Source organism: Mustela erminea, chromosome 10, assembly GCF_009829155.1.
Source record: "Mustela erminea isolate mMusErm1 chromosome 10, mMusErm1.Pri, whole genome shotgun sequence".
NCBI lineage: Eukaryota > Metazoa > Chordata > Mammalia > Carnivora > Mustelidae > Mustela > Mustela erminea.
In genome coordinates this window covers 94,966,694-94,993,975 of record NC_045623.1, presented here as the reverse complement: position 1 = coordinate 94,993,975, position 27,282 = coordinate 94,966,694, and the positions used below count along the sequence as shown (strand labels likewise).

Genomic DNA, 27,282 nt, shown 5'->3' with positions numbered 1-27,282 from the left:
TACACAGTAGATGCTCAGTAAATTATTTGCTGAACAAATCAAGTTTATGATGCAGCTCTGAACTGGCTTGTTCATCTATGCAAGGATCTAAAATGAGTTTATTTTGAAAACTGGCATCTTGTTCTTTTGCTAGAAAAAAATTTTCCTTTAACTTACTGAATAGCTATACGTTAACTAGTTTGAATACAGGCACAAACCACCTGAATTAATGAATTAAACTTAAATTAATGAACTTGTTCCCAAAGTTAAAAAAGGTGAAACAGCTTTTGCAAAAACTTGAAGGAGTAGAGGCCTGTCATTGCTGGCCATGTCACCGATTACTCTACAGCAAAAACCACCAAACCCTGCCTTCCAGTAAGAACACTGCAAAGAGTGTAGGAATCATGATGATGCTTTGTAGTACAGCTGGTATTAGCAGGGATCAGTTATTCCACTTGGCTCTTATTTTGCCATTAGTTAACAACCCTTCTCCCCGTAAGTAAAACTCTGTGTTTATGTAGAGCAGTAAGAGAACCCAAATATTACTATGTAGTCAGTCTTCATCACACCTCCTGTTTTAGGTGAGATTTCAAACATTAGTTGCTATTGTACAGAAGCATATTCAACTCTAGAATTTTTTTTCCAAAATAATATTCTCTTTCCTCCATTCCTGACACTTGTCCAAGTCAAAAATAGTGATCAACTGGCCCTCACTACTACCTGAAGGCCAGAGCCCTGCAAGCAACAGCCACTGATTTCCAAGAGGCAGTCACCACCCTGCTTTCCTCAAACTGGCCCCCTACACCCCGTGAGTGCTGCCAACACCTAAAAAGACCTACATCACTCAGGAGAGTCCTGGATCAGAATCCTCTGTACTTAGGTTCTGGCAGCTATTAAAACTCAGTATATCATAGATTCATGTTACTTCTTCCGACTGAGAGATTCCGTGCAGAGCCCACAGCCAGACTCTGAAACAGCTTTTCATTTTTTATGACAGATGCTGTCACATGTCTGTTACAAGACTTCCAGGACTTGGTTCTTCGAGAACAGCTTTCCACCACCGTGGAATCAGTTCTGTGGACTCACGTAGCAGGATCCTGTATTGTGTTCAACTACACTCTGAAGAAAAACATTTTATTGCTATGGAAAATCTTGTTCTTGTGCTTCACAAGTCTTGCCAAGTCTCTTAATGTGGATATTTCTTCAGAGATGGAAGCCAGAAGAACTCTTTGGTTATACAGATAGAAAATGCAAAGACTGTTTATTTGGGAGCAGCCCTGGCTTTCGTCGTAAATACATTTTGTAGGGGGATGGCCTACAAACAATTGAAATGAAAAACCATCTGTAGAGACTGCAATTTCATAAAAGAAAAAACAAAAAAAGCACAGTGTTCCAGTATCTGTAGGAGAAACAGGCTTAAAACACAGTTGGTTTTATACTCACCAGACTGGCTTGAGTGAAGTTGAAGTTGGGAACAATGTGATTGTCACATATGGTATTGGTTTGGTTTTAAATCCGATACCCACTTTTAAAAGGCATAATTTAGCTTTGGTTTCTTTCATTCTTTAGAAGACATATTTGGGTTTCTTAAGCATCAGAGGTAATTGATGACTTAAAATTAGTGGTAGTGGTAGTTTCAAAATGGATTAGTTTCCCTACTCCTACTACACACAAGGGAACATTATTTAAAAACTTGCCCTTAGGTTTGCTCCCATCCTGAATGCATTTCTAGCTGAAGTTGGAAAGAAGGTTCCTCTGGACTTCCCAAGGGGCTCTCCCACCCAAATACAAGTTCCCTCCCTACCCACAAAGTAGCTTGCCCTCTTCCGACTATAGACAGACAGACAGACAGACACACACACACACACACACACACACACACACACACCCCTCAGGAGTGATCTGGATTAGACAACAAATAGCCAGACAGCACCTCCCAGAGATGGGCGCACATGCAGCAGCTGTCAAAAGGAGAAGTCATTTTACTTTCTTTTAAACTTGCAATGTTTGTCTTTATTTTGTTCTTTATATTTTGAAAGTGAAAAGAAATAGTATTGAGTCAATTTTTGTTTTTTTTTTTTAAATATTTGTTCTATGTATTTACAAGCCTTAAAGTTGCTCTAAAGATTTCAAAAGTATTAAGAGTACTTTTCGCAGGGTAGCACTTTTTTTTAAATTTTTTAAACAATTCTTGGAGTTCTCTGGTCCACAGCATTTCCTTCTGTTCCAAGGTTATGTATGTTTTGATTACTATTGTGATTTTTTTTTTTTTTAATTTTCTGAAGCAAGCTGAGAGGCAGGCAGAAAGATTTGATGCCAAAAAAAAAAAAAATCTTTCTTACCTTGTTCACCCCAAACCTTCTTAAATCTGGACTAACTACTATGCTTTAAAACAAACGTGAGGTGCATCTGAAGGGGAGGGAAATTTATTTCTCTGCTTTTCTATTATACAAGTTGTTTACAGAAACTGCAAATTAAAAAATTACACTGGCATTTGCAGTCCTTAAAATAAATTAAAAGTTCTCAACTTTTTTTTTCTGCTAAACAGATGTATTTTTTTAAAGTATGAGTCCTTGTTTAAAAAGAAAAGATTAAAACAGAAAATATTTTCTATAAATAATACATGTATTTTGGTTTTAGTGCTCCCGCCCTCAGGTTTGAAGTTTACTTTTTTCCAGTACCTTTTTCCTCCATGATCACCTTTTTTCTCTTTCCCCTCTCCCACTCGTGCACACGTGGGGATTTCTGCGAGAATTGGCCTTGCTGCACTGTGATTGGCGAAGACGTGAAACTTTTTAAAAAAATACTTAAATTGTTTCTTTTGTTTCGTTTGTGTATTTGAAGCTTTAGTTATCCTCAGACTCCTCTTCTGCTTCCCGCAGCCACGTGAAGAACGCTGTGACAGATTTCAGAGCTACACCCTTCCCATTCTGCTCTGCAGGGTCCTTGCTGCTCTCCCATTTGTAGAAGGCATCCTCGGAGATCACCTCCTCATCATATAGGCAATCAAAAAACATCCGTAGCAAATCTGCAAGGACGTAAAATATACCATCAGTTCTGGGCGCTGTAGTTGTGATGGAGAGACTGTATTTCCAAGGAATGAATGAATGAATGCACATGAATCCCCCTAGAGAAGAATATCCCTAACAATTTATCATACTCCCTCTTTATAGTATAATAGCAAAATAACTAGTCTAAAGAAAAGGAAAGGGGCACCTGGGTGGCTCAGTGGGTTAAGCCTCTGCCTTCCACTCAGGTCGTGATCTCAGGGTCCTGGGATCGAGCCCCACATAGGGCTCTCTGCTCGGTGGGGAGCCTGCTTTCCCGCCTCTCTCTGCCTGCCTCTCTGCCTACTTGTGATCTTTCTCTGTCTGTCAAATAAATAAATCTTTTAAAAAAATAAAGAACAGAAAAAAGATTCAAGTAATCTAAATTATTTTTATTGCTACTATTTTGATCAATCTGAACTATTTTCTGATAGTGCTGAGTTGTTCGATATTATGTAGTTCTCAAACTACACACTATAAAAATTAAATACAAGAATAACTTTATTTTCTTCTTTATGCATCCTAGACTGGTTGAAATTTTACAATGAAAATATATACTTCTTACAAATTTTGGAAGAAAAAGACAGAAGGTACTTTTCTCTAATGTTGCTTTCAAATTGGAAAGAGTAAAAATTTATATGGAAAATGTGGGTAAAAACTATCTCCGCTGGATTTTATCCAGAGGAAAAAAAAAGCCTGCTGTTTTCAATGCCCTGATGATCTGGGCAAATTTAATTTTCTGTTTTGCTCCCATAGTGGAAACTTAGCTTATGTTATTGTTCAAAAAGAGAAAAAGTTGGTAAAGTTATATATTCTTTATTTTTTAATTCCTTCATTACAGGCTCTTAAGTTCATTTAAAGTCAGCCTCCATTCATATGAGTGAAGGGAAGCAACAGAATCAACAATAATTGATAATAAATATTAGGCTTAGAATGAGTCATTATTAAAACTTTTCTTTGGATTTATCTTTGTAATTTTATTAGTTAAGCTAAATTGAAATCACTTCATTCTCTAAACCTTGGTTGGCCTATGGGGAAATGGAAACAAGTGGTAAAGATTCTACTGATGGCGGGGCACCTGGGTGGCTCAGTGGGTTAAAGCCGCTGCCTTCGGCTCGGGTCATGGTCTCAGGGTCCTGGGATCGAGTCCCATATCGGGCTCTCTGCTCGGCGGGGAGCCTGCTTCCCTCTCTCTCTCTCTCTGCCTGCCTCTCTGCCTACTTGTGATCTCTCTCTGTCAAATAAATAAATAAAATCTTAAAAAAAAAAAAAGATTCTACTGATGGTAAATCTAGAATTAAACATCTCTCCAGGGATTATCAAAGCTGATAATTATGGGAGATACTTTAATGTGACTGGCTGAGCACATAGCATCAATTTCATCTCTTGAAAAGTAAATGAGTCCTCATCCTTATAAGAACAGAAAAGGGAAGTCATGATGTTAAATGACCCTCCAAAGGTCTTGAGAAAGAGAAAACAAAGTCAGTTAATTCTCTGATTCAGACTTAAGTGTCTCCTCAGTTACAGCCTGAGGATTGTTTGTTTCGATCTTTTCCTTTAGCTCCCAGGGGGATTCATCAGCACTATCAAAGAAGGAAAGCCCAGCAGCAGATACAACCTAAGGAAGTACCAAAGAGCTACTTCAATGTCATCTTTGATATTGCCCTCTACTTTCACAAGTTTCAACTGAATTTTCAAGACTTAATATAATTCAGTTAATTGACTGGTATCACTAAGACTTGGGTGGTCCAGGTTACCTTATTTGTCTGGTTAGCAAAGAATTCATCATAACCCTGAAGTGAAAATTAGTCTAAAACACCTTGATGTCTCTGTTGGGTGTCTGAGGATTCTGAAGAGTACCATCCTCTTTAATTACTAAAACCTGTGTCAAAGAAGGTAAAAGACTGTAATGCATGTATGCTATCACCAGGATGGTCTGCATTATCCAAAAGTGTAGCCACTAACCATGTGAGTTATCTACATTTAAATTAAATAGTTTAAAATTAAGCTCCTTAGTCACAATAGTCACATTCACAGTGCTCAAGTGAATATACTGTACCATACTGCACGGTACAGATATATTCCCATCAGTTAGGCAGACTTGCCCTACAATGAGGATTAAATCTCTAATACAAACTAGTTTTATTACTGTTTTCTCACAAAAGTACAATAAAAATTCAGGTTTATTCAAGTTGTTGGTTATCTGAGTTTTTGTTAGTAGTGATTATTTTATTATTTACTATTCAAAACCCATCAAAGCATCATAAATCTTCCCCACTGGTTGCATTAATTTTAAGAGATAAACTTACTGGCAGGTTGATCAAGTTTTACTATTGATGCCTGTAGTGCATAAAGTGCTTGCAGTTCCTTCTCTGTATCTGAGTCTAGGTACTTGAGTAAGATCGGCACTCTCTGCTTGATAACAGCAGTGTCCACTCGGAAGGTAGAACAGTCGGCTACAGGTGATACAAGAGCTAAATGTTACATTTAAGGAGTTAATACGCAGCCCTTTCAAATTTTCTGAGTTGATAAGACGCGACTACAAGGAAAGTGGAAGCAAGGGGGTCCAAGGAAAATATTTTGAAATCTAAAATATTCTGAATTTATTAATGGGATATTCTTCCTGAAATAGTAAAATTACTTGGAGGAGGAATGTATTTTGAGTGCTGGGTTCCCTCAAAACAAGTGTACCAAATTCGTTATCTTTAATCATAATGAAACATGGACAGTGGTTTTGTGACATTCCAAACTACAAAAGAAACATTAAAAAGAAATTAAAGTGATAGTTCATGCTAATCTTTTCAGAAGGGTAAAACAGAACCATGTTATTGTTATTAGGAGGGTGAGTGAGGACCAACTCCAACAGTGGCAAACAACATATACAATCTAAGCCTTCTGGAGTAAAGGCACAGTAAAAAGAGGCTGAGGAAATCATCCTCAAAGCCAAGAAGCATGAGGTTTTATTTCTTCTGTAAGTTAGCACTGGGACACAACCTTGTTTTTTAAAGCAGCTTTTATACTTTCCAACTGTGATTTTTATTTTTTAAAATATTTACTTTGAAAGAGCATGTGAGTGAGCACGGCGTGGGGGAGGAGGGGCAGAGGGAGAGAGACAGAATCTCCAGCAAACTCCCTACTCCCTACTGAGCAAGGAGCCCAACACAGGGTTCAATTTCATGACCCTGAGATTATGATCTGAACTGAAATCAAGAGTTGGTCACTTGACCAAGCCACCATGCACCCTTAAATTGTGATTTTGAAACACCAGCCTTATGGAGCGCCTGCATGGCTCAGTCAGTTGAGTGTTCAACTCTTGATTTCAGCTCAGGTCATGATCTCAGGGTCATGAGATCAAGCCCTGCATTGGGCTCTGTGCTCAGCATGTCCCTCTCCCTCTGCCTTTCCCCCCTGCTTGCTCTTGCACACTCTCTCTAAAATAAATAAATAAATCTTTAAACACAAAAACAAATAAACTCCAGAAAAACCCCAAACACCAGTCTTACATTTCCATAGATAGTAAAAATGACTTATGACATTTTTTATAAAGACTTTCTATTACCAGCTTGTTACTAATTCATTAAAGACCTAACACTGAATATTCTTCTACAGAAAATCTTAAAATATAATTCTGAAGCTATCTTCTAAAATGATGACAGACCTGAAATTCTGAACAACTTTTGAACTGACAGGATTTTCTTCCCCATTGCAGGAACAGAAATGTGAATTTCTACCTGAGGCTAGGTGCATGATCTCATTCAATACTGTTAAATACTACACGCAGCTGACACAAGCAGGGTTTGTACCCGCCCTAACCCTATCCACCTATGTGATTAGCATTCAGTGACACTGTCGTATCATCTAAGATCAACATAAAGCAAAAGAAACGATTGTTTTCTTTCCTCATATATGTTTTTATATAAAATGGCTTCTCTCTTGAGATGAGAAGTCCTTCTTGATTCTAGGTTAAGAATATTCAATCCAGGGGTGCCTGGGTGGCTCAGTGGGTTAAAGCCTCTGCCTTCAGCTTAGGTCATGATCCCAGAGTCTTGGGACTGAGCCCCACATCTGGCACTCTCTCAGCGGGGAGCTGCTTCCCCCCCTTTCTCTCTCTGCCTGCCTCTCTGCCTACTTGTGATCGCTGCCAAATAAATAAAATCTATTAAAAAAAAAAAAAAGAATATTCAACCCATTCATTATAACTCTTGAGTGGAAGACAGAGGAGGCTTCACGTACTGGAGGTGAAAGGTGAAGGTAAAACCACACCCAGCAGAGTAGAAAACCATCCAAGCAGCATGCACTCACTTTCTTCCTGAATTAGAACACAAGGCACAGGGTAGCTGCTCAGATCTGGGCTTACTACAGGCACGGCAGCTAATTATCCCCCTGCTTGAGACAGCCAGGCATTGGAGACAGAAACGGCACCCATTTGCACAAGAAAATGAGTTTCACAGGGCAAAATTTGAAGGCCATATAAACTCAGACCCATATCATCAGCAGTTAACATACCAGGGATTTCAGATGTTAAGAGCTGCCTTCAGAAATGTTACTTACCTATAATAGCTGCTTTACAAACGGCTGTCATTAAAGCTCTAAGGAATGTAGGTGAACTCATCTGGCTTTCATCTAGATTAGCCTGAAATCAAAAGTAAACGCAACAGTTAAAAGTACCCTTACATCAGAGAAATTATTTCTCTTAAAGCAGGTCTCATCTGGCACTAAGGACAGATGGGGTCACATTCAACATTCTTGTAAAAATTAATCTTGATTCACGGGCAGATACTTGGGCTACCACTGGTTCTGTCTGAAAATACTCTAAGTGGCAGCATTTAGTTTTCAGAGAGCTAACTGCTGCCTGTATTCTGCTCAATTATACAGTGTTATGCACCATATGCATTTGGAAGTACAACCATTTAAAAACATTTTCTTCCTCAATAAATAACTTATATTCAGATGATCTCACTACAGTGTGTCTTAGAAACTACTTTTCTGAGTAGTGTGTAATGAATTTTAGATGTGCTAACACTGCTTTTTTCATCTTAACTTTAATGTGAACTAGAGATTAAACTCAAGCATTGTCTCAAATCTTTCAGGTGGTGGTGAGAAAAATGTTACTCTTTTCTAAGGATGGCAGAAAAAAATGTATTTAGAGATATATTTAGTACAGTAAATGGGCCTCAAATTTGTTTTAGTTTCTCTTAAGATCTTATCTTCTTATCTTGCTATAAAATGCTATACTATGCCAGGGGCGCCTGGGTGACTCAGTGTGTTAAGCCTCTGCCTTCAGCTCAGGTCATGATTTCAGGGTCCTGAAATGGAGCCCGGAATCGGGCTGTCTGCTCAGCGGGGAGGCTGTTTCCCACCCCGTCCCCATGCCTGCCTCGCTGCCTACTTGTGATCTCTGTCAAATAAATGAATAAAATTAAAAAAAAAATCCTCAAAAAAAAAATTAAAACAAAAACAAAAACAAAAACGCTATACTATGCCAGATGAATAGCAAAACAGAAACAAAAGGAGACATTTTCTAGGCAGGTATTTAAAATACTTCTCAAAGTTTATGTTCCTTATGCCTGTGAACAGAATTAATGCTTGTCTCAGCGTCTTTTAATAGCACAGCATAGTATTTTCCGCTGGATCAGCCTTAAAACGACTGGCCAGGAAAAAACTTAGGATATCACTATAAACCTCTGTGTTAGAAATTAAGAATTTCAAAGACATTCAGAGATCATTTAAATGTTTATGAATATTAAAACTGACACAGATTAACTAGCAGCTCTCCCTCTGTTGAATATTTAACCTCAAACATCACTTGGTGAGAGTCAAGTTAAAAGGGGTTAACAAGTCAGATGGTCAGCTCTGCAGGATACTAGCAGCACTGCACATGGCGGGCTATGTTACAGTAAGAGGTTTCATTACCAATTTTTTCCAAAAGAACAGAAACATGTGGTGCCACTGCTAACCGTGGAGGATGGGAATGGTATGGGGGAAGAGACATATATAAAAGATTTGATGATCTATGTGTTATAGCCAGTTACTGGTTTATACCTTGTAAACAAACAAACTTTATTTAGACTGAAGCCAGGCTGGTCTAGGCCCAGAAATTACTTTTGCAAAGTCTGAACAATTATTTTTGAAGAAATTTGGTTCAACGATATTTTAAAAATAGGTTGACAGAGAGCTATTTCAAGTACTGAATATCATCTGAAATTCCCAAATACTTCAGAAAAAAATTAAAAGATGAGCTAAAAAGAATTAGATAATCAATACCACTTTCAAGCCATTTGACTGCTTCTTATAAAGAAACAAACTGCAGGGGTGCCTGGGTGGCTCAGTAGGTTAAAGCCTCTGCCTTCGGCTCAGGTCATGATCTTGGGGTCCTGGAATCGAGCCCCACATGGGGCTCTCTGCTCAGCAGGGAGCCTGCTTCCTCCTCTCTCTCTACCTGCCTCTCTGCCTACCTGTGATCTCTGTCTATCAAATAAATAAATAAAATCTTAAAAAAAAAAAAAACTAACTGCATATTGCTTCTACCAAATAAAGCTAAACGTTGTAATTCTAATATTTAAAAATAGACTAGACACTGTAGATTTAAGCAAATATCTTTTTTTTTTTTAAGATTTTATTTCTTTATTTGAGAGAGCGAACGAGCACGAACAAGCATGGGGAGCAGAAGAGGCAGAGGGAGAAACATGCTCTTCACTGAGCAGGGAGCCTGATGTAGGTGGGACTCGATCCCAGGACCCTGGAATCATGACCTGAGCTGAAGGGAGGCGCTTAACCGACTGAGCCACCCAAGTACCCCAGAGATTAAGCAAAGATCTTAACAAAAATGGGCAAGAACAAGAAGGCAGGTGGGTCTGCTGAATAAGCAAGCTCAGATGTACATAATTCTGGTACCAGACACAGAGCAACAAATGTCTTTATGTACTATGAGCTCAGATACTATTACATTTTTGGGTTTTCTCTCCTTTTAAAAAAGTCACCTTTATTAGCATAATCTACATTGTGAAATTTACCCTTTGTCTTCTCTGTGAGGAGAATAATTGTTGGTCTAGAATAGGCAGAATAAATAGTGATATAAAAAAAATGAAGCCCAACATTGATGAAGAGGTGAAAATAGCCTCATTTTGCAATATATGAGAACATAAAAGACCAAATGGCTGAAATGATGGTGATCTATGAAAAACCATGGCAAAAGAAAGTAACGTTAAATATGTAAACACTGACTGGATTTCTATTTTTTAAAAAAGATTTTATTTACCTGAGAGACAGAGTGTGAGAGAGACAGTGGGCACGAGCGGGCAGGAAGGGCAGGGAAAGAGGGAGCAGCAGACACCTCACTGAGCAGGGAGCCTGAAGTGGGGCTCAGTTTCATTACCCTGGGGTCATGACTTGAGCCATAGGCAGCTGCTTAAAGGACTGAGACACCCAGCGGGGCCCCTGACTGGATTTTTTAAAAACAGAAAATAAGGCATGTCGATAACATACCAGAAAGGCTATGCTAACTCCTACAACAAACTACCACATAAATGACTTAAAAGTCTTAGAGAGGAAAGAGGTGGTTATGCCAAGAGGAGTAAGTCAGTACATGAAAAACAAGTGATGCTAAACTAACCTCCTTGCCTTTTCTGATTTGATTAGTATACAGTAGCTCAGATGGATATAAGTATATATCCCCTGGACTTCAACAAGGCTTCTGACCAATTATGTAATGGCAGCTGTACCCTTGTGGGCAAGATGAAGAGATGAGATAGACAGTAAAATGATGTGAAATAATAAACAGATTAACAGCTGGAAGTGTCCATGGGGGTAGGGGTGGGATCTTGTTCCTAAAAGGATGCTAATTTGCCTCATTCACATATTTTACCCACAACTTGGATGAAGATAAAGTTGACATATTAATGAAATGCAAGGAAGACACAAAGTCAAAAAGATGGCAAGGAAATTTTATGATCAAAGTCAGAATCTAAAATGTCCTGATAGACAAAAACTTTTATCTAGTTTAAGAAGATGAACATAAGCAGAAATAATTTTTTTTTTTTTTTTTTTTAAAGATTTTATTTATTTATTTGACAGACAGAGATCACGAGTAGGCAGAGAGGCAGGCAGAGAGAGAGAGAGAGGAGGAAGCAGGCTCCCTGCTGAGCAGAGAGCCCGATGCGGGACTCGATCCCAGGACCCTGAGATCATGACCTGAGCCGAAGGCAGCGGCTTAACCCACTGAGCCACCCAGGCGCCCGCAGAAATAATTTTTTAAAGCCCCATTCTGGTTCCCAAACTAAACACATTAATGTTGTAGGTGGTAGAGATGACTAAACAGTAGAGCATAGAAGGGTACTCTATGACTGAAAGAGCAATCTGAGTTCAGTGTGGTGAGCACAGAGTCCAAAACAAAAAACATGACAGCACTGCCTAACTCCACACTGTTGCATCACATCTGGCAATCATGTTCAATTTGCACATGTCACTTGTGAGAGTGATACTGAAAATCCAGGCTATGTTTGTATAAGAGTAACCAAACAAAAGTCTGGATATCAAGATTTTAAGAAAGGATGGGAGAACCTAGAGAGGGAGACAGGGATATAACGGCAAACTATTACAATTAATTAAAAGATTCCCAACTATGTGACAGGACAGATTTACTACCCTGAATAGACATGGAGGAAAAAAGATTTAAAAAAGATTAAAAAAAAAATCGTCAGAAGTTTCACTATTTCTCAATGCCTAAAGTAGACAAAGAATGAACAACCCAGGGTGCCTGGGTGGCTCAGTGGGTTAAAGCATCTGCCTTCGGCTCGGGTCATGATCCCAGGGTTGAGCCCCGCATCGGGCTCTCTGCTCAGCAGGGAGCCTGCTTCCCCTTCTTTCTCTGCCTGCCTCTCTGCCTATTTGTGATCCCTGTCAAATAAATAAATATAATCTTAAAAAAAAAAGAATGAACAACCCATTACAAGGACTATAAAAAAGACTATATCCAAGAGGGAAAGGACCAGATTAGTCCTCCATGACTTTCTTTCAACTTGATTATATGATCCCATGGAAAAGGTATAAAATTTTCAGAAGGGAGAATTATTATGAAGATGAAAGTCAACATAATTCAGAAAAATTACATACTGTTTATTAATTTCATCCAGAATGGTATTTAAAATGCAGGAAAATTTAGGAAAAACATGTATTTTTTCTAATGAAAGATTTTTATTTATTTATTTGGGGGGAGAGAGAGAGAGAGAAGGAGAACAGAGAGGGACGGCACACTCCTGCTGAGCAGAGAGCCTGACGTGGGACTGATCTCAGGACCCTGGAATCATGACCTGAGCTGAATGTATGTGCTTAACTGACTGAACCATGCAGGTGCCCCAGATATGTCTTTTTTGAATAGCAAAATGTAGGGTCTATCCTAAACTAATGATAGACCCAGGAAAATGGCTTCTGTTTGGAGTAGTTTTACTTGACCTTATAAAAAACTTTAAATCTTATAAAGATAAAAACAGTCTTATAGTTTCAAATACACATACATGAAAGAATAAGATGTAACTTCATTAAGGTTAAATACTCCTATGAAGTGGAAGGGAAGATACAAGCATACTTTGTTTTATTGTTTATGTACTTCAGTGGTACTGTGTTTTTTACAAATTGAAAGTTTATGGCAACCCTGCATCGAGCAATTCTGTCAGCGCCATTTACCCAACAGTATTTGCTCACTTCTGTGTGTCACATCTGGATAATTCTCACAGTATTCTGAACTTTTTTATTATTACTGTATTTGTTATAATGAACTGTGATCAGCGATTCTGACTCACTGAAAGCTCAGAGGATGGATGGGTAGCATTTTTTAGCAATAAAGTATTTTTCTTTAAGATTTTATGTACTTTTTTAGATATAATGCTATTACAGACTTAACAGACTACAGCATTATGTAAACATAACTTTCATATGCACTGAGAAAACAAAAAATTAATTTGACTCGCTTTATTACAGTATTCGCTTTATTGTGGTCTGGGACCGAGCCCGCACTCTCTCTGAGGTGTGCCTGTACGTGAATGCAAGTGTTCCCACAAGAATTGTTCTTGCAGAGATACCAGGGAAGGTGACATAATCTCTATACCTCTACCCAGTCAAAGATCTGTTCATCATTCGCTTTGTCCTCGATAATGAGTTTCTCGAGTCGCTTATACAGCTCTTCAGCAGAGAGTTCTTTTTTTGAAAGTGCTTCAGAGGAACAGGAACTATCAGACTCTATAAAGTCCAACTTCTGAAACATAAAATGTTGTATATATTAACGTAAGTCAGTATCAGTAACACCCTGAGAGGAAAACAAAGTCATGGGCAATGTTTTATTTTACATGGGTCAAAATGATCAGCAGAAGCCATTTTTTACTTATAGTTCTGTAAAAGTCTCATTCTCCTACCTTTCTGAACATTTCTCCAACTTTTTATATTGTCTATCTCTGATTTTCCTTAAGAACAAAAAACCAACAAGACCCCTAGAATTATCTTTGTGGCTATGCTCACTCCAAATCATTCAGTTGTGCTCTTAGCAATGACATAGCTGCATGGCACAGCATGAATACTAACAGTACAATTTAACTCCTTCTGCAGCCTATCGTTTAGTATCAGTACTGGCACAGAAGAGGTGTCAAAATTCTAAATTTGGTAAAGTCCTTCAAATACCTCCTGAAGATTCTGAATCCAAGTCAGAGAATGATGCTATATTATACAATTCCTGAACAACCAGTGTATTGTAGGGAGGACAACAAAAATGAAGGGTTTTATCAGTATTGCATGAAAGACCTTTTTCCCCACAAAAATCATTCAATTCCAAAGGACTGAATATTCTGGTACGGAGAAAGACTGTATATATGTAGTCACTGCACCAAATCACATCATCATGGCCTGTGTGGGTCCAACCCAATGCAGAAATGCCTTTGCATCAGCCTTGACAGCACCACCTGCACACACAGTTCACGCAGGCAGCGGGCATAGAGGGCCCCTGGGAAGCTCTGTGAACACACATAAGGAGCTCTGCAGCCCTATTAGGAGCACTGGTTTCACCTCTCCTGTCCTGCTCTCACTTTGTTCTTAAATACTTTATAAGAGTTATCTGGCTTTTGCTTCACATCCATGACAATGACCCTGGACAGCCTAAAAACAAGTGTACATGCCTTCAAATTCTCCTAGAACACTGGCTCGCTCTATCACGTAAAGTCTTAAGGCCCCCACAAGTGGCAGCTTGACGGAGCACAGATATAAGGACTCTAGAGTCAGTGATGGGCGGTGGAGTTCAGGCATGATTCAGTTCTTCTTCTTCTTCTTTTTTTAAAAGATTTTATTTATTTGAGAGAGAGAGAGATCGACCACAAGAAGGCAGAGAGGCAGGCAGAGAGAGGTTGGGAAAGAAGGCTCCCCGCCAAGCAGAGAGCCCAATGCAGGGCTTAATCCCAGGACCCTGAGATCATGACCCGAGCTAACAGCAGAGGCTTAACCCACTGAACCACCCAGGCGCCCTGACTCACCTACTTCTACCAGGAAGGCTTGTTCTAAGATGAGAAGACCACCACCAACCTCAACCTCAGCCAGTTCCAAGGGCTCAGGGCACTAAGAACATGCACCCTGCTGGCACCAAAAGGTCTCTAGGACCATACACTTGGTAGAGCCACCCATTAACCTGGAAGGGAAAAGCCCTATACCAGCAGGACCATGCAGGCGCCCCAACAATTCTTTTGCAATAAAAGTATTTTGGGGGGGGTGCGCCTGGGTAGCTCAGTGGGTTTAAGCCTCCACCTTCGGCTCAGGTCATGATTTCAGGGTCCTGGGAAGGAGCCCCGCATCAGGAATCTCTGCTCAGCGGGGGGGCCTGCTTCCTGCTCCCTCTCTGCCTGCCTGTCTACTTGTGATCTCTCTCTCTCTGTCAAATAAATAAACAAAATCTTTAAAAATAAATAAATAAAAAGTATTTTGGGTGGTGGTTGCACAACATTGTTAATACACTGTCATTGAATTGTACATTTTAAAATGATTAACTGGATGTTACGTGAATTTCACCTTAATTGTTAAAATATTTGAAAAAATTTGATGATTTTTATGCCATTCTGACACATGTACATAAAATTATGATCATACACATATACTAAATATAAAAAAAGGAAATCATACCATAATTGTTCAATTCTTAGAGGAGTGGTTAAAAAAAATCAAAATCATTGATAATTTTCAAGGGTATAAGGCAATGTGATATAGAAATATGCTTTACTCAGTGAAGTTTCACTATAAAAAAGCCATAGGTTAAAATATTAAAGATTATTAGCACCAGCTTTACTCTAATACCTTTGGGGACTTTGATATATTTCCTATACCTTCCCCAGATCTACAAAGGAAAAGCTACCTTGAATTCTGGGGGGCGGGGGGATTGTGTGGAGAGAAGGATTCATCCTACTGTTTTGATTGTCTTTACCATTTATGTAGCATTTTATTTTTTATCTTTTGTAAGAATTTATTTATTAACAACAATAAAATCAAACAAAGTATATTGCTCATTAATAAAACACGACATAAAAATTTGAAAATGAAAGCTAAAGGGAGTTGGTGCAGAGCTGTAAAGTTTGCAGTTGTCCCTGGAAAGAAACAATTGCTTCTCAGAACCCCTGTGTTTCTGCATAACTTATCTCATCTTTCTAGAGCCCAGAAGGCTGGGCTTCAAATTTGCGAATTGGTTCATCACTACCTCTTGCAGAACGTACTAGGGTCCCCAGGAAAAAAGGCACTGAACCAAGTATTTTAGAAAAAAGCCAAAAGTCAGGATAGGGAAGACCAGGTTTTCTAAAACCTCATTTTTCTAACTACCCTTTAAATATTTTTATTAGTAACAACAATATTCGTAATTGATTACTTCTCTGTCTCAGTGCTTCTTAAACTTTATTCTATTTAATCCCCATAAAAATTCCACAAGGTAGGTATTATTATCATTTCCTAGGTGATGATCCTGAGGCTTAGCGAAATCAGGTAATTTGTTCAGTCACATGAAGTGATTCAAGGCTGGAACTTGAATCCAGGTTTATTTGAAACCCAGGTGCCATATAATTTCCTATTTCCGGATATATACCTAGAAATGGAACTGCTGGGTCATATGGCAATTCTGTGAGAAACCGTCTTTATGTTATTTTTATAAATTATATCTTTATATACTGTGTGCCTGTTTATACATATTTATAATTATTATTTTAGGGATTTGCCTTTTAAAACATATAGGAAACAAACAAGAGAAACCACAAACCACAACACAGTAATACTAGCTTTTATATTTACCTATGTGGTTACCTTAACCACCAGTGATCTTTATTTCTTCATATGACTTGAGGTTACTATCCAGTGCCCTTTTGTTTCAGCCTGAAAGACTCACTTTAGCATTTCCCATAGGGCAGGTCTCCTGCTGACAAACTCACTTAGCTTTTAAATCTGGAAATGCTTCACTTCCTCTTCATTTTTTCCCCCCTCATTTTTTTTCCCCTCTTCATCTTTAAAGGAAATTTTGCCATATATAAAATTCCTGGTTTAAAGTTATTTAATTTCTTTTAAAAAAATTTATTTTAAAAGATGGTATTTACCCATTTGAGAGAGAAAGAAGCACAAGCAGGGGTGGGGTAGCAGTGGGAGATGGAGGAGATACAAACTTCCCGCTGAGCATCGGGCCCAACTAGGGGCCTGATCCAAGGACTCTGGGATCATGACCTGAGCTGAAGCCAGACATTTAATAGACTAAGCCATTCAGGTACCCCCGAAGTTATTAAATTTATTAAACAGATCATCCCAGTATCTTTTGGCTGATGAAAAATTGGCTATTGATCTTATTGAGGATTCCTTGTACAGGCAAAGTCTCTTGGTTTTTAGCTGCTTTCAAGATTTCCGTCTTTGTCACTCAAAAGTTTCATGTAATACATCTCTGAGTAAATCTCATTCAGTTTATCTTACTTAGAGTTCACTGAAATTTCTACACATGTAGATTCCTATCTTGGATCAAGTTTGGGATGTTTGTGGCTATTATGTCTTCAAATAATTTTTCTGCCCTGTCCTTTCTCTCTCTCTTCTCCCTTCTGGGACTCTCTAATGCCCATCATGCTTGATGGTGTCCTATAGGTCCCCAGGCACTGTTCATTTTTCTTGATTCATTTTTCTTTCTGCTCCGAAAATTGAGCAATTCTTTCAAAGGCTCCTTTATATGTTTAATGAATTAATTTTCCAATATGAATTATCATAAAGTTTATTAAAAAAAAAACCAAAGTATGAGGATTTAAAAAAAATTTTTTTTTAAAAGATTTTATTTATTTATTTGACAGAGAGAAATCACAAGTAGATGGAGAGGCAGGCAGAGAGAGAGAGAGAGAGAGGGAAGCAGGCTCCCTGCCGAGCAGAGAGCCCGATGTGGGACTCGATCCCAGGACCCTGAGATCATGACCTGAGCCGAAGGCAGCGGCTTAACCCACTGAGCCACCCAGGCGCCCCGAGGATTTTTAAAAATTTAAAACACTCAGTGAGAGGCACCTGGGTGGCTCAGTGGGTTAAGCCTCTGCCTTTGGCTCAGGTCATGATCTCAGGTCCTGGGATCAAGCCCCGAGTTGGGCTTTCTGCTCAGCAAGAGGCCTGCTTCCCCCCGCCTCTCTGCCTGCCTCTCTGCCTACTTGTGATCTCTGTGTTAAATAAATAAATTAAAATCTTAAAAAAAACAAACAAACAAACAAAAAAAGCAAATCAGTGATACTCATAGTTTCATATAACAACACCAGAAATTTCATTTCAAAAATTAAAGATGGATTTTTATGGCAGCAAATTACTGCCAATCAGTGACCCCCCTGACAGAGCAATTTCAACTACTTTATATTCAAATTTTTAGATTCTTTCTTCTGTCTGATCAAATTTATTGTTGCACCACTCTAGTTATTTTCTCATTTTAGCTATTCCAACTTTCAGTTCCAGAATTTATATTTGGTTTGTTTTTATAATCTCTACCTCTTTATTGATATTGCCAGTTTGATCATACATCATTCTCTTGATTTCCTTTGGTTCTTTGTCCATGATTCCTTCAGCAATTTGAGCATATTTAAGGCAGTTAGTTTAAATTCCTTGTCTGGTATGTCCAACATTTGGGTTTCCTCAGGGATGTTTTCTGTCAATTTCTTTCTTCTTGTGAATGAGCCATATCTTCCTGTTTCTTTATATGCTTTGTAATTTTTTGTTGGCAATTAGGTATCTTGAATATTGTAAGGTGTAACTCTGGATATCAGACTGTTGTAGTCAACTGTATATTGACGTTAGACAAAGACTACCTTCCTTCCTGTGTGTGTGGTCATTATAGTCTATGACCCATTATCTCCCCACAACGCCAGTGACCTTGCAGAGATTTCCGTGAATGCATGAAACCAATGAGAAAAGTGTGGGGTGGGGTGGAGTGGGGGTGAGTAGGACCGCAGTCAAATGCATCTGGTTCTTTAAATTCTTTGACAGATACCATACAGGAAACCACTTTGGTCTAAGCAGTTAAAACAATGGCCGGGCCCTGCACTAGACCCTCAGTAAACTGCCAGGCAGATTAAAAGGCATAGCACCCGTCTTTGGAGGACAAGGTCTTCATTTCTCAACCTGACACCAAAAAACTGCACCACCATCTCCCCAACTGTCTACCACAGGGCTAGGGGCTAATAGCTTCTATGCAAAATGCCAAGGTTACTGAAATTTACCAGATTCTTTTTTCACGAAGCTTTTCCCTAGTGTTGGTAGCACACTGTTTGACTAGACTCCACAATTCCATAATAGCTCATTCTAACACATCTTGCTAGCTCAACAGTTGTTTCAGTGGAAGGAGTAATTCTGGAGCTGCTTACTCCTTCATCTTCCATACATCCACACAGTGATTTCTGAATGTTTTATTATGTTATCATAATATTCCCGTGATAAAGGCTACCTAGTTGTGATGTATTAATCTTTTAATATAATGTTGGACTTCACCTGTGAAAATTTTGTTGAGAAATTTTCTGGGCATTTATTAAGAATATTGGTTTATAGTTCTTTTTTTTTTTTATCTTGAAATGTGTTTGTCTGGTTTTATTACCAGAATAATGCTGGTCTTATAGAATGAGCTGGCCAGAAATCTCTCTAATTTTCTGGAGGAACTGGTACAGAATTCTTTGCAGAATTAGTATTATTTCTCCTTCAGATGTCTGATAGAACTCAACAGTGAAAACACTAGGGCTTGAAGTTTTCTTTGTGGGAATGTTTTTAACTACCTCAGTGTAATAGATGCTCAGGTTATCTATTCTTGAGTTAGCTTTAGTGGTTTGTACCTTTCAAGAAATCTGTTCACTTCAACTAAACTGAGGTACTTACTGGCATAAAAATTATTCATAAGTTTCTCTGATCCATTATTATGTGCAGAAACTGTGTAACATCATCTTTCTCATTCCTTCTACTGGTAATTTGCACCTTCTTTTCCAATTTTGTTTTCTCTGATTAGTCTGGCTAGAGATTTAATAATGATTTTATTTTTTCACAGGGCCAGCTTTTGACTTCACTGATTATTCTCTATTGTTTTTTTCACTGATTTCCACTTTGATCTTTATTATTCCCTTTTTCTATATCCTTTGAACTTTATTTGTTCTTCTTTCTTCTCATTTCATAAGGCTGAAAATGAGATCACAGATCTGCAATCCCACTTCTGTTCTAAATACAGGTGTTCAGTGCTAACATTTTCACTCTGAGTACTGCTTGAGTTACATCCCACAAATTTTGATGTGTTGTGTTTCTTCAATCAAATATTTCTTACTATCTTTTATGATTTCTTCTTCAAGCCATGGGTTATTTAGAAGTGTGTTGTGTCTAAATATATGTTACCCACATTCTTTTTTTTTTTAAACTATTTCTTTTTTTATTTCTTTTTTTCTTTTTATTTTTTTTTAAGATTTTATTTATTTATTTGACAGGCAGAGATTACAAGTAGGCTGAGAGGCAGGCAGAGAGAGAGAAGGAGGAAGCAGGCTCCCTGCTGAGCAGAGAGCCCGATGCGGGGCTCGATCCCAGGACCCTGGCATCATGACCTGAGCTGAAGGCAGAGGCTTTAACCCACTGAGCCACCCAGGCGCCCCTGTTACCCACATTCTTAAAGGTTAGTTTAGCTGGAGAGACAATTCTAGATTAACTAACTGATACTCTCTCAGCCCTTTGAGATTATTCCACCACCTTCTGTTTTTCACTGTTGCTAGTGCAAATTCTACTGTTTCTTTGTAGGTATCATACTCCTTTATAACTGTTTTAAAAATCTTTTCTTTGTCTTTTGATATTACGCAGTTTCCCTGAAATTTAGTTACCCTCCATAGTATATATGTGCTTTCTATATAGATTCTTGTTTTAACAGCTCAGGAGAAGTCTCAGTCACAGTCTCTTCAAATATTTCCTCTTTTCCATTTACTCTGTTTTTCCTCCTGGGATTCCCATGAGACATTTGTTGGGACTTTCTCATTCTGTCCCCTAAATCTCATAACATCTCTTAGAAATCTACCATAGTTTCTTCATTTCTTTCAAATCTTCTCAGTCATTTTGACTAGTCTTTTCTTATTTGCTCATTTTTGTGAATTCCTCTTTTGTATATAGTATTATGTCATAATGCCAAGTGAGAATTCCATTATTTCTAGTCTTTGGGGTCTAAATCTGTTCATTCTCACTCATGGCTGCTTCTTTCATTACAGGTTAAATGGGTTCTAAGTATTAATCCATGTATTTAGATAATGTTAATTTTTAGAAAATAATCAAGAGACCTAAGTTGAGAATGTTTTCTCCAAAAATAATTTTGGTTTGCTTCTTCTGGGAGCAAGGGTAATACTGAACTAGGACCATTTCGACTTCTTCCTAGATTTTTGGTAGCACTTATAGTGGCATTGAGCAACATGCCCTTCATGTGTGTTTATTGCTAAGGGTTCAGGTTTCATCTGTGGCTTTTTTCTTCACTTACTAGGTTAGTTCCTTAGCAATTACGTTCACTTTCTATGAACCCAGCAATGCAAATAAATTACGCTTCATCTAGGCCTTTACCTTTTGGCAGGAGGGCTCTCCAGAGTATCTAGGAAGTTAATGTCCCCAGTAACCTAATGCAGTGTCTTTATCCAGCACAACATACTTAATTTAAAATAATTTTCAGATTGCTTTATTTTCATTTTACCTGAGTGATTTTTTTCTACTTATTCATCATTTTGTTAGCTATCTTGGTTTTAATTTTCCTATACTTTAGGACTTGATTTGCAGGATAATTTTTTAAAAGATTTTATTTATTTATTTGTCAGAGGGGGAGAGAGAGAGAGAGAGAGAGACAGTGAGCACACAAGCAGGGGGAGCAGCAAAGGAGAGGAAGAAGTAGGCTCCCCACTGAGAAAGGGGCCCAATGTGGGACTCAATCCCAGGACTCTGGGATTATGACCCGAGCCAAAGGCAGACACTTAACTGACTAAGCCACCCAGGTATCCCTTGCAGGATCATTTTGAGAGGGAGTTGTTTCCTTTCTCTGTCACTCTTCCTCATCTAATATTTTTATGGTTGCCTCTATCTGATCCTCCACAATTCCTTAATGAGAACCAGAATATATTGATCACGGGGTCTTCTTATACCTTGTTGTGGATTTCTGGATCAAGTTACCAAGCGGACAGCCTATCCAAGGTTTTGGCTCTATGACTGTGTCTATTTCCTTGCATTTATCTTTCTATGGAGTTCCGACTTGGTTTCATGCAGTAAGCCTATCCTCCAATTTTCTGCCCTGTAAGGGGCATACTAGTCCTCATTACCTCATAGACATGTTTTCTGCCTGTCTCTACTGGTTTTTAGACCCAGAGCTCAGATGACTTACAGCTTTAGCCCTATAACCCCTGCTTTATTTATCAACTTCCTTTCTGGTTCATGGAGATACATAGCTTGTTTTCCGTGTGTGGCTAAATCCTTTAAATTTTATTCTTTATCTATCATCTAATGAGTGAATAGCTGGAGTGGCCCTAAAGCATGGACTTGAAATGACATTTTGACCATGAATCTTATTTTGGTCTACTTTTCATGACTGAACTACTAATAAAATTACCTTCATTTAGTCTATAAAACAGACCAACTACTATAAAACAGGAAGGTATAAGCCTTGTTCTTACCTGCTCCAAGAGAAAATTATGTACATCTTCTCCTTCTGGTAAAAAGTCCTTCCAGGTGAGGTCAGCCTCCCTCCATAAGGCTCCCACTTTCTTATGGCTCTAAAACAGAGATAAGTCCAATCCATTTACTTTTACATTGTGATAAGAAGGAAGAGGAGGAGGAGAGGAGAAGTCTTGCTTAAAGTCAAGAGTATAGAATTGTAAAGACTGAAAACTCAAAACTTTCCCTTGTTTGTTTTTTTTAAATATTTAATTTTTATTTATTTGACAGACAGCGATCACAAGTAGGCAGAGAGGCAGGCAGAGAGAGAGGGGCAAGCAGGCTCCCTGCTCAGCAGAGAGCCCGATGTGGGCCTCAATCCCAGGACCCTGGGATCATGATCTGAGCCGAAGGCAGAGGCTTTAACCCACTGAGCCACCCAGACCGCCCAAAACTTTCCCTTGTTGATATTAAGTTAATGTCTCAGGACTCCTTGCTTTCACACTAAGGTATCTGAATGTATGCAAATGTAAGAGTGAATGGCTGTGATGTAGCTATTTAAGGTTCAATAACTTATTTTATCAGATGACTAATCTGGGGAACTGTAAACTCACGTTTGGGATTTATGAATATAAGCACCTAAAAAAGGTTCAATTCAGAGTTCAAAAATTCAACAGTGTCTCTTGTCCTAGATAGTGTTATATACACCTGCTATTAAAGCCATTCATCAAGCCTCACTGGAACCCCTTCCTCTTCATAGTAGATCACAATTATGCAAACATGAGAATGACTAAGGAGGTTACTGCTCCTGAACCAGGAATGAGAAGTATTTCAAGGGCAAAAGGAACATGGTTGAGCCCAAGATATAACAGAGAAGAGCTGCTGTCAGCTGAAAACTAATGAGAAGGTACAAGTCCACTGCCTGAATGAAGTCACAGTAATAAAGGGGAAGGTCAGCCGTTGAGCCATGGCTACTAGCTATGAAACATGTACTGATTATTTCATAGAGTAACTTGTCCAAGGCACCACAGCTAGCTGATAACCCACCAAATTCAGGATGTAAACTCAGGCTGACTGCAGAAATTATGCTCTGTGAGAACCTGGTTAGGAGAAATGAGAATTTGCTTTCTGTTTCTACACATAAAAGTTAGTAAGAATTTGAGTTTTTAATAAGGACCAAAGTGAAGTAGGTTAGGAAAGGAGGAAGGAATTCTGGACCTACAAATTAGGGTTCAATAAAAACTTTAGTGCCATCAAGTAAGTAGTATTAATAACAAATAACTAGAACTAGAGTCCAGGCTCTTTAGTACACCCGTCCATGAATAACTCGTACAGAGATGTAATACAAAGGGACTTCTGTATACCCAGGGGGAGTACTGAAACAAAACAGTTTTACTGATGCCTATAATAAAACAATGAAATCTATTATCCCAATACCTTTGACTCTGGTTTGAATAAGTCAAAAATCACTCCAGAATTTTCATGTATGAATTTTATTTTGATGTTTCTCACCCCGGGTGTTGTTAATACCACTTTCCCAAACCTCTTAGACCTTTAATATAGCACTGAAACACTCTTGAAAGTTTTAGTTTAGACTTGTCTGTCTCCCTTTCTAGTTTATGAATTCTTTGAAGACTTAGTTCTTTGTAAACTAGGAACCTGGCATAGAGCTTCTGCAAAGAAATGTGCAGTATTTATTAAACTCAATTAAATATAACTTTAAGATAGCGATTCACAAGCCTGTAGAATAATTTTTTTTCTGTAGAATAATTTCTAACACCTATTACTCATCAGATTACCTATCCTGAGATCCAAAATTAATAAAATCATCATTTTAGGCACGTTACATTACTCTAAAAGCAAGGAGTTTTCACTGAAATCTACTAAAAGTAAAAATAATACAGCCATTATGTTTCAAGAAGATAAAATTACTGGTCACTAATACAACATATTTTGAGATTCTTTAGAATTATACCAAATCCAGTTGAGATTAGAGAATTCTTTGCCAAGTTATTACTAACAGAAGGAGAAATAGACCTTTGTAAGAAATCAGGTTGAAATACTTCTTTTCAAATAATAAGAGGCTACAGAAATACTTGCACAGTGATACCTAAGCTCTTCACGGATAACTCAGGACCCAAAATTACTGCCCTTCCTAATATGCTGTTGAGTCTGACACTCGGTTTAACACTCACCATTTGTTTGCATAGAAGGTGCAGTATTTCAGAAAGCAAGACCCCAGCTCTTCCAACAGGAAGTAAAGGTTTGCTAAATTCTCTGTAAAAGACAGGAGTAGTGATTAAGTTCCTCTGAACAAACTCCCTATTCTAGAACAGTAGGCAAACAATGTGTGCCAAAAGAACAGATACTACGCAACCTAAATAATAATGGGCAAGAGAAAGTTCCAGGACATGCTCTAAGTAATGTTCAGCAGAAGACTTCAAGTTCACTTTATGCTTCATGGAAAAGCTGGAAAGGGACCTTAGAATTCCTGGGTTTTGCCTTTTTCTTTGATTGTGATAGAAGCAATGCAATGATCAGTCCCACTTAATCATCTATTTACATAAATACCACTTCAAGCCTAAAGGAGAGAAGAACCTTAGGTAACAGGGAACTACAAAGCTTAATTATGAAGTATTTTTTTAAAAAGGAAGATGTTCTTTAGACTATGGATAAAACAGAAAGGGACCATTTATTTTTCATAGTCTAAATTAGTATTTCCCACACTGTGTTCCATAGGATATGAATAATTATTCCTCAAGAAAAGGATTCTACAATTAAGTGAGGCAATGCTGAATTAAACAAAGATAAAATCTTTTCAAATTTGTATTTTTTAAAAATAAGCTCTATGCCCAGTGTAGGGCTTGAACTCATGACCAAGAGGTGAAGAGTCACATATGCTACAGAATGAGCCAGCCAGGAGCCCAAAGTTAAATAGTTTTTCTTATTTTGTTTTACTACAGAATTCTCATATTCTTTAATGTCCTGCAAGCCTCAAACAAAAGGGACACACAGTATGTGGAGTTTGAGCATATGAAGTTTTTGGGGGAAATACTACTGTTGTAAAAAAACGTTTAGGAAAAATTAGTCTGTACAATATAGCAACAATTCCCAACTCCTGTCCAAATCTAGGAATGCCTAAAATGCAGTTCATTTTATTATAACCAGAGCATGTACAATGCAAGTGTCAGTCTGACAAGCTATTATGTAGAAATAACTTCTCATGGCATTTGAATAATGACAGACATAAAAGTCAGATCAACATTAAGTTTCCAGGACCAATAACTTTCCAGTTAAGTGATTCTGGAGCCCTATCGACAAACATTGTTAACTTCAATGGACCACAGGGTCATCATATCCCCATGACTTCTCCACTGCAGATAAAGTGTAATGTAACATTTTCACACTGAAATGTCTTTTCTTAAACTGAAGTATAGCTGTATTAGTTTCAAGTGTATAACAGTGATTTGACAATTATATATATTATAAAATGCTCAGTGTGTTAAGTATAGCTACCATCTGTCACCATACAAAGTTATTGTGATATTATTGGCCACATTCCCCATGCTACAGGTTTCATCCCCATGACTTATTTACTTTATAACTGACAGTCTATACTTCCTAGTCCCCTGAAATGCGAAGTTGTGAAGAGTCACAGGCTGCATCCAAGAGCCTCCAAAGGGACCAAGGGAACAGCACTACGCTAGAGTTCGCTGCTAAAGTTTCGCATCTGTTTACCTTGCTGTCTACACACCCACAAAAACAAAAACAAAAAGCAAGTAAAACTTACATGAGAAGTTCTCTCATGGAGATTCCTCCTTCTTTTAACATGGGGGTTACCAGTTCAGCAAGGTACAACCAAATGTGGGGAATATCAATGGCCATGTCATCTGCCAATTCCAATGTTTCTGAAAAACTGAAAAGAACAAGAGAAAAAGTCACACAAATGTAATTCAAAAGTTAAGATTAAATAAAGAGACCAAAAATCAGTCAGTCAACAAATACCTATTAAAGCATCTATTATGTTAGATACCATGCTAGGCATAAAGTAACTGATAAATAATAAGTTCTTATTCTCAAGAACTTATGTTAGGGGAGGAGAAAGAACAGCACAAACACAAGCACACCTGCAGAAAGGGCTAATAACTGAATAACATGAACTGTGGTACCAGGATGTGCCAATCTAGATGGGGACAGAAGGTAACTCCGTATAAAGGTGACACGTGGAAGATTCTACGATGAAAACAAGGCAGCCATGTTATGTTCTGGGAAGAGATATTCGATCTAATCCTACACTATCTACAGTTGAGTATGGTACTCTCTGTGTCAGTCACATGCCCCCAGTAAAAATTTTGGCGTAATGTAAACTAGACCCAAAGAGAAGAAAGGACAAACACCCTTGTCCTTGAGGAGCATACAATGAGGGAAACAAACTGATTGGATATAAAAGAGTCTGATGACATTACTAATAATATTATCATTATGACATATTAAAAACTGTTGTACCTTTAAATAAAAGCTAATGGTTTCAGGATTTCATGCTATGAAATTTTTTTCAGTGTGGAAAAAAAATAAATGGGATTTAAATATAAAAACGTGGAAAGTCAAATACAAAATATAAGTACAGATTTAATTAGGGTGAAAAATCCACAGCTATTCATTTATTAATATAAAAACGTTTAATTCAAGACTTTGTGAATTAGTCACAGCATATTAAAAAGGACAAAAACAAAAGTAAATTTAAATAAAGGAGACATACATATAGTTACAAGGACATACAGGTAATTTAAGGAAAGGGATGAGTGAGTGCTGGGGCATGGGCAGGTATATTTGTCTTCACAGCTTTCCATATCTCTGCATACAGAAAATGTGTGCTTTTTTCACTATAGTTCAAGTCTTAGCTAGAGCACGCCACTCTGTGTACCTACCATACGGGTCTACACGTCATTAAAAATTCTCACTTAAAAAGAGATACCACTATAAGGCAGGGTCACCCTTCTGAAGGTGCCATTTCAAAAGTTTGTAGCTCTGCGACATTACTTAACTCTGGGCTTCATGAATCCTTAACACCAACTTTCAGGCCTCACAGCTCATAATGATTTGAAATCTACTT

The 27,282-nt window shown here is 38.1% G+C and overlaps 1 protein-coding gene across 18 annotated transcripts in view; it reads right to left on the bottom strand.

The window, feature by feature from the left end:
• Positions 1 to 2,048: 2,048 nt before the first annotated feature.
• Positions 2,049 to 27,282, bottom strand: part of EIF4G3 (eukaryotic translation initiation factor 4 gamma 3) — a 343,509-nt gene continuing 318,275 nt past the window's right edge. For 15 of the 18 annotated variants that reach the window (XM_032301982.1, XM_032301966.1, XM_032301972.1 and 12 more), the window contains 7 exons: positions 25,960 to 26,085; positions 24,365 to 24,446; positions 22,190 to 22,288; positions 13,129 to 13,275; positions 7,578 to 7,659; positions 5,336 to 5,500; positions 2,049 to 3,007 (listed from right to left, as the gene is read on the bottom strand). In XM_032301982.1, the coding sequence (XP_032157873.1) occupies positions 2,826 to 3,007; positions 5,336 to 5,500; positions 7,578 to 7,659; positions 13,129 to 13,275; positions 22,190 to 22,288; positions 24,365 to 24,446; positions 25,960 to 26,085 (883 nt within the window). In that variant the 3' untranslated portion in view covers positions 2,049 to 2,825. The remainder of the gene's footprint in view (positions 3,008 to 5,335; positions 5,501 to 7,577; positions 7,660 to 13,128; positions 13,276 to 22,189; positions 22,289 to 24,364; positions 24,447 to 25,959; positions 26,086 to 27,282) is intronic. The other 3 variants (XM_032301968.1, XM_032301986.1, XM_032301985.1) reach the window with 1 other exon arrangement.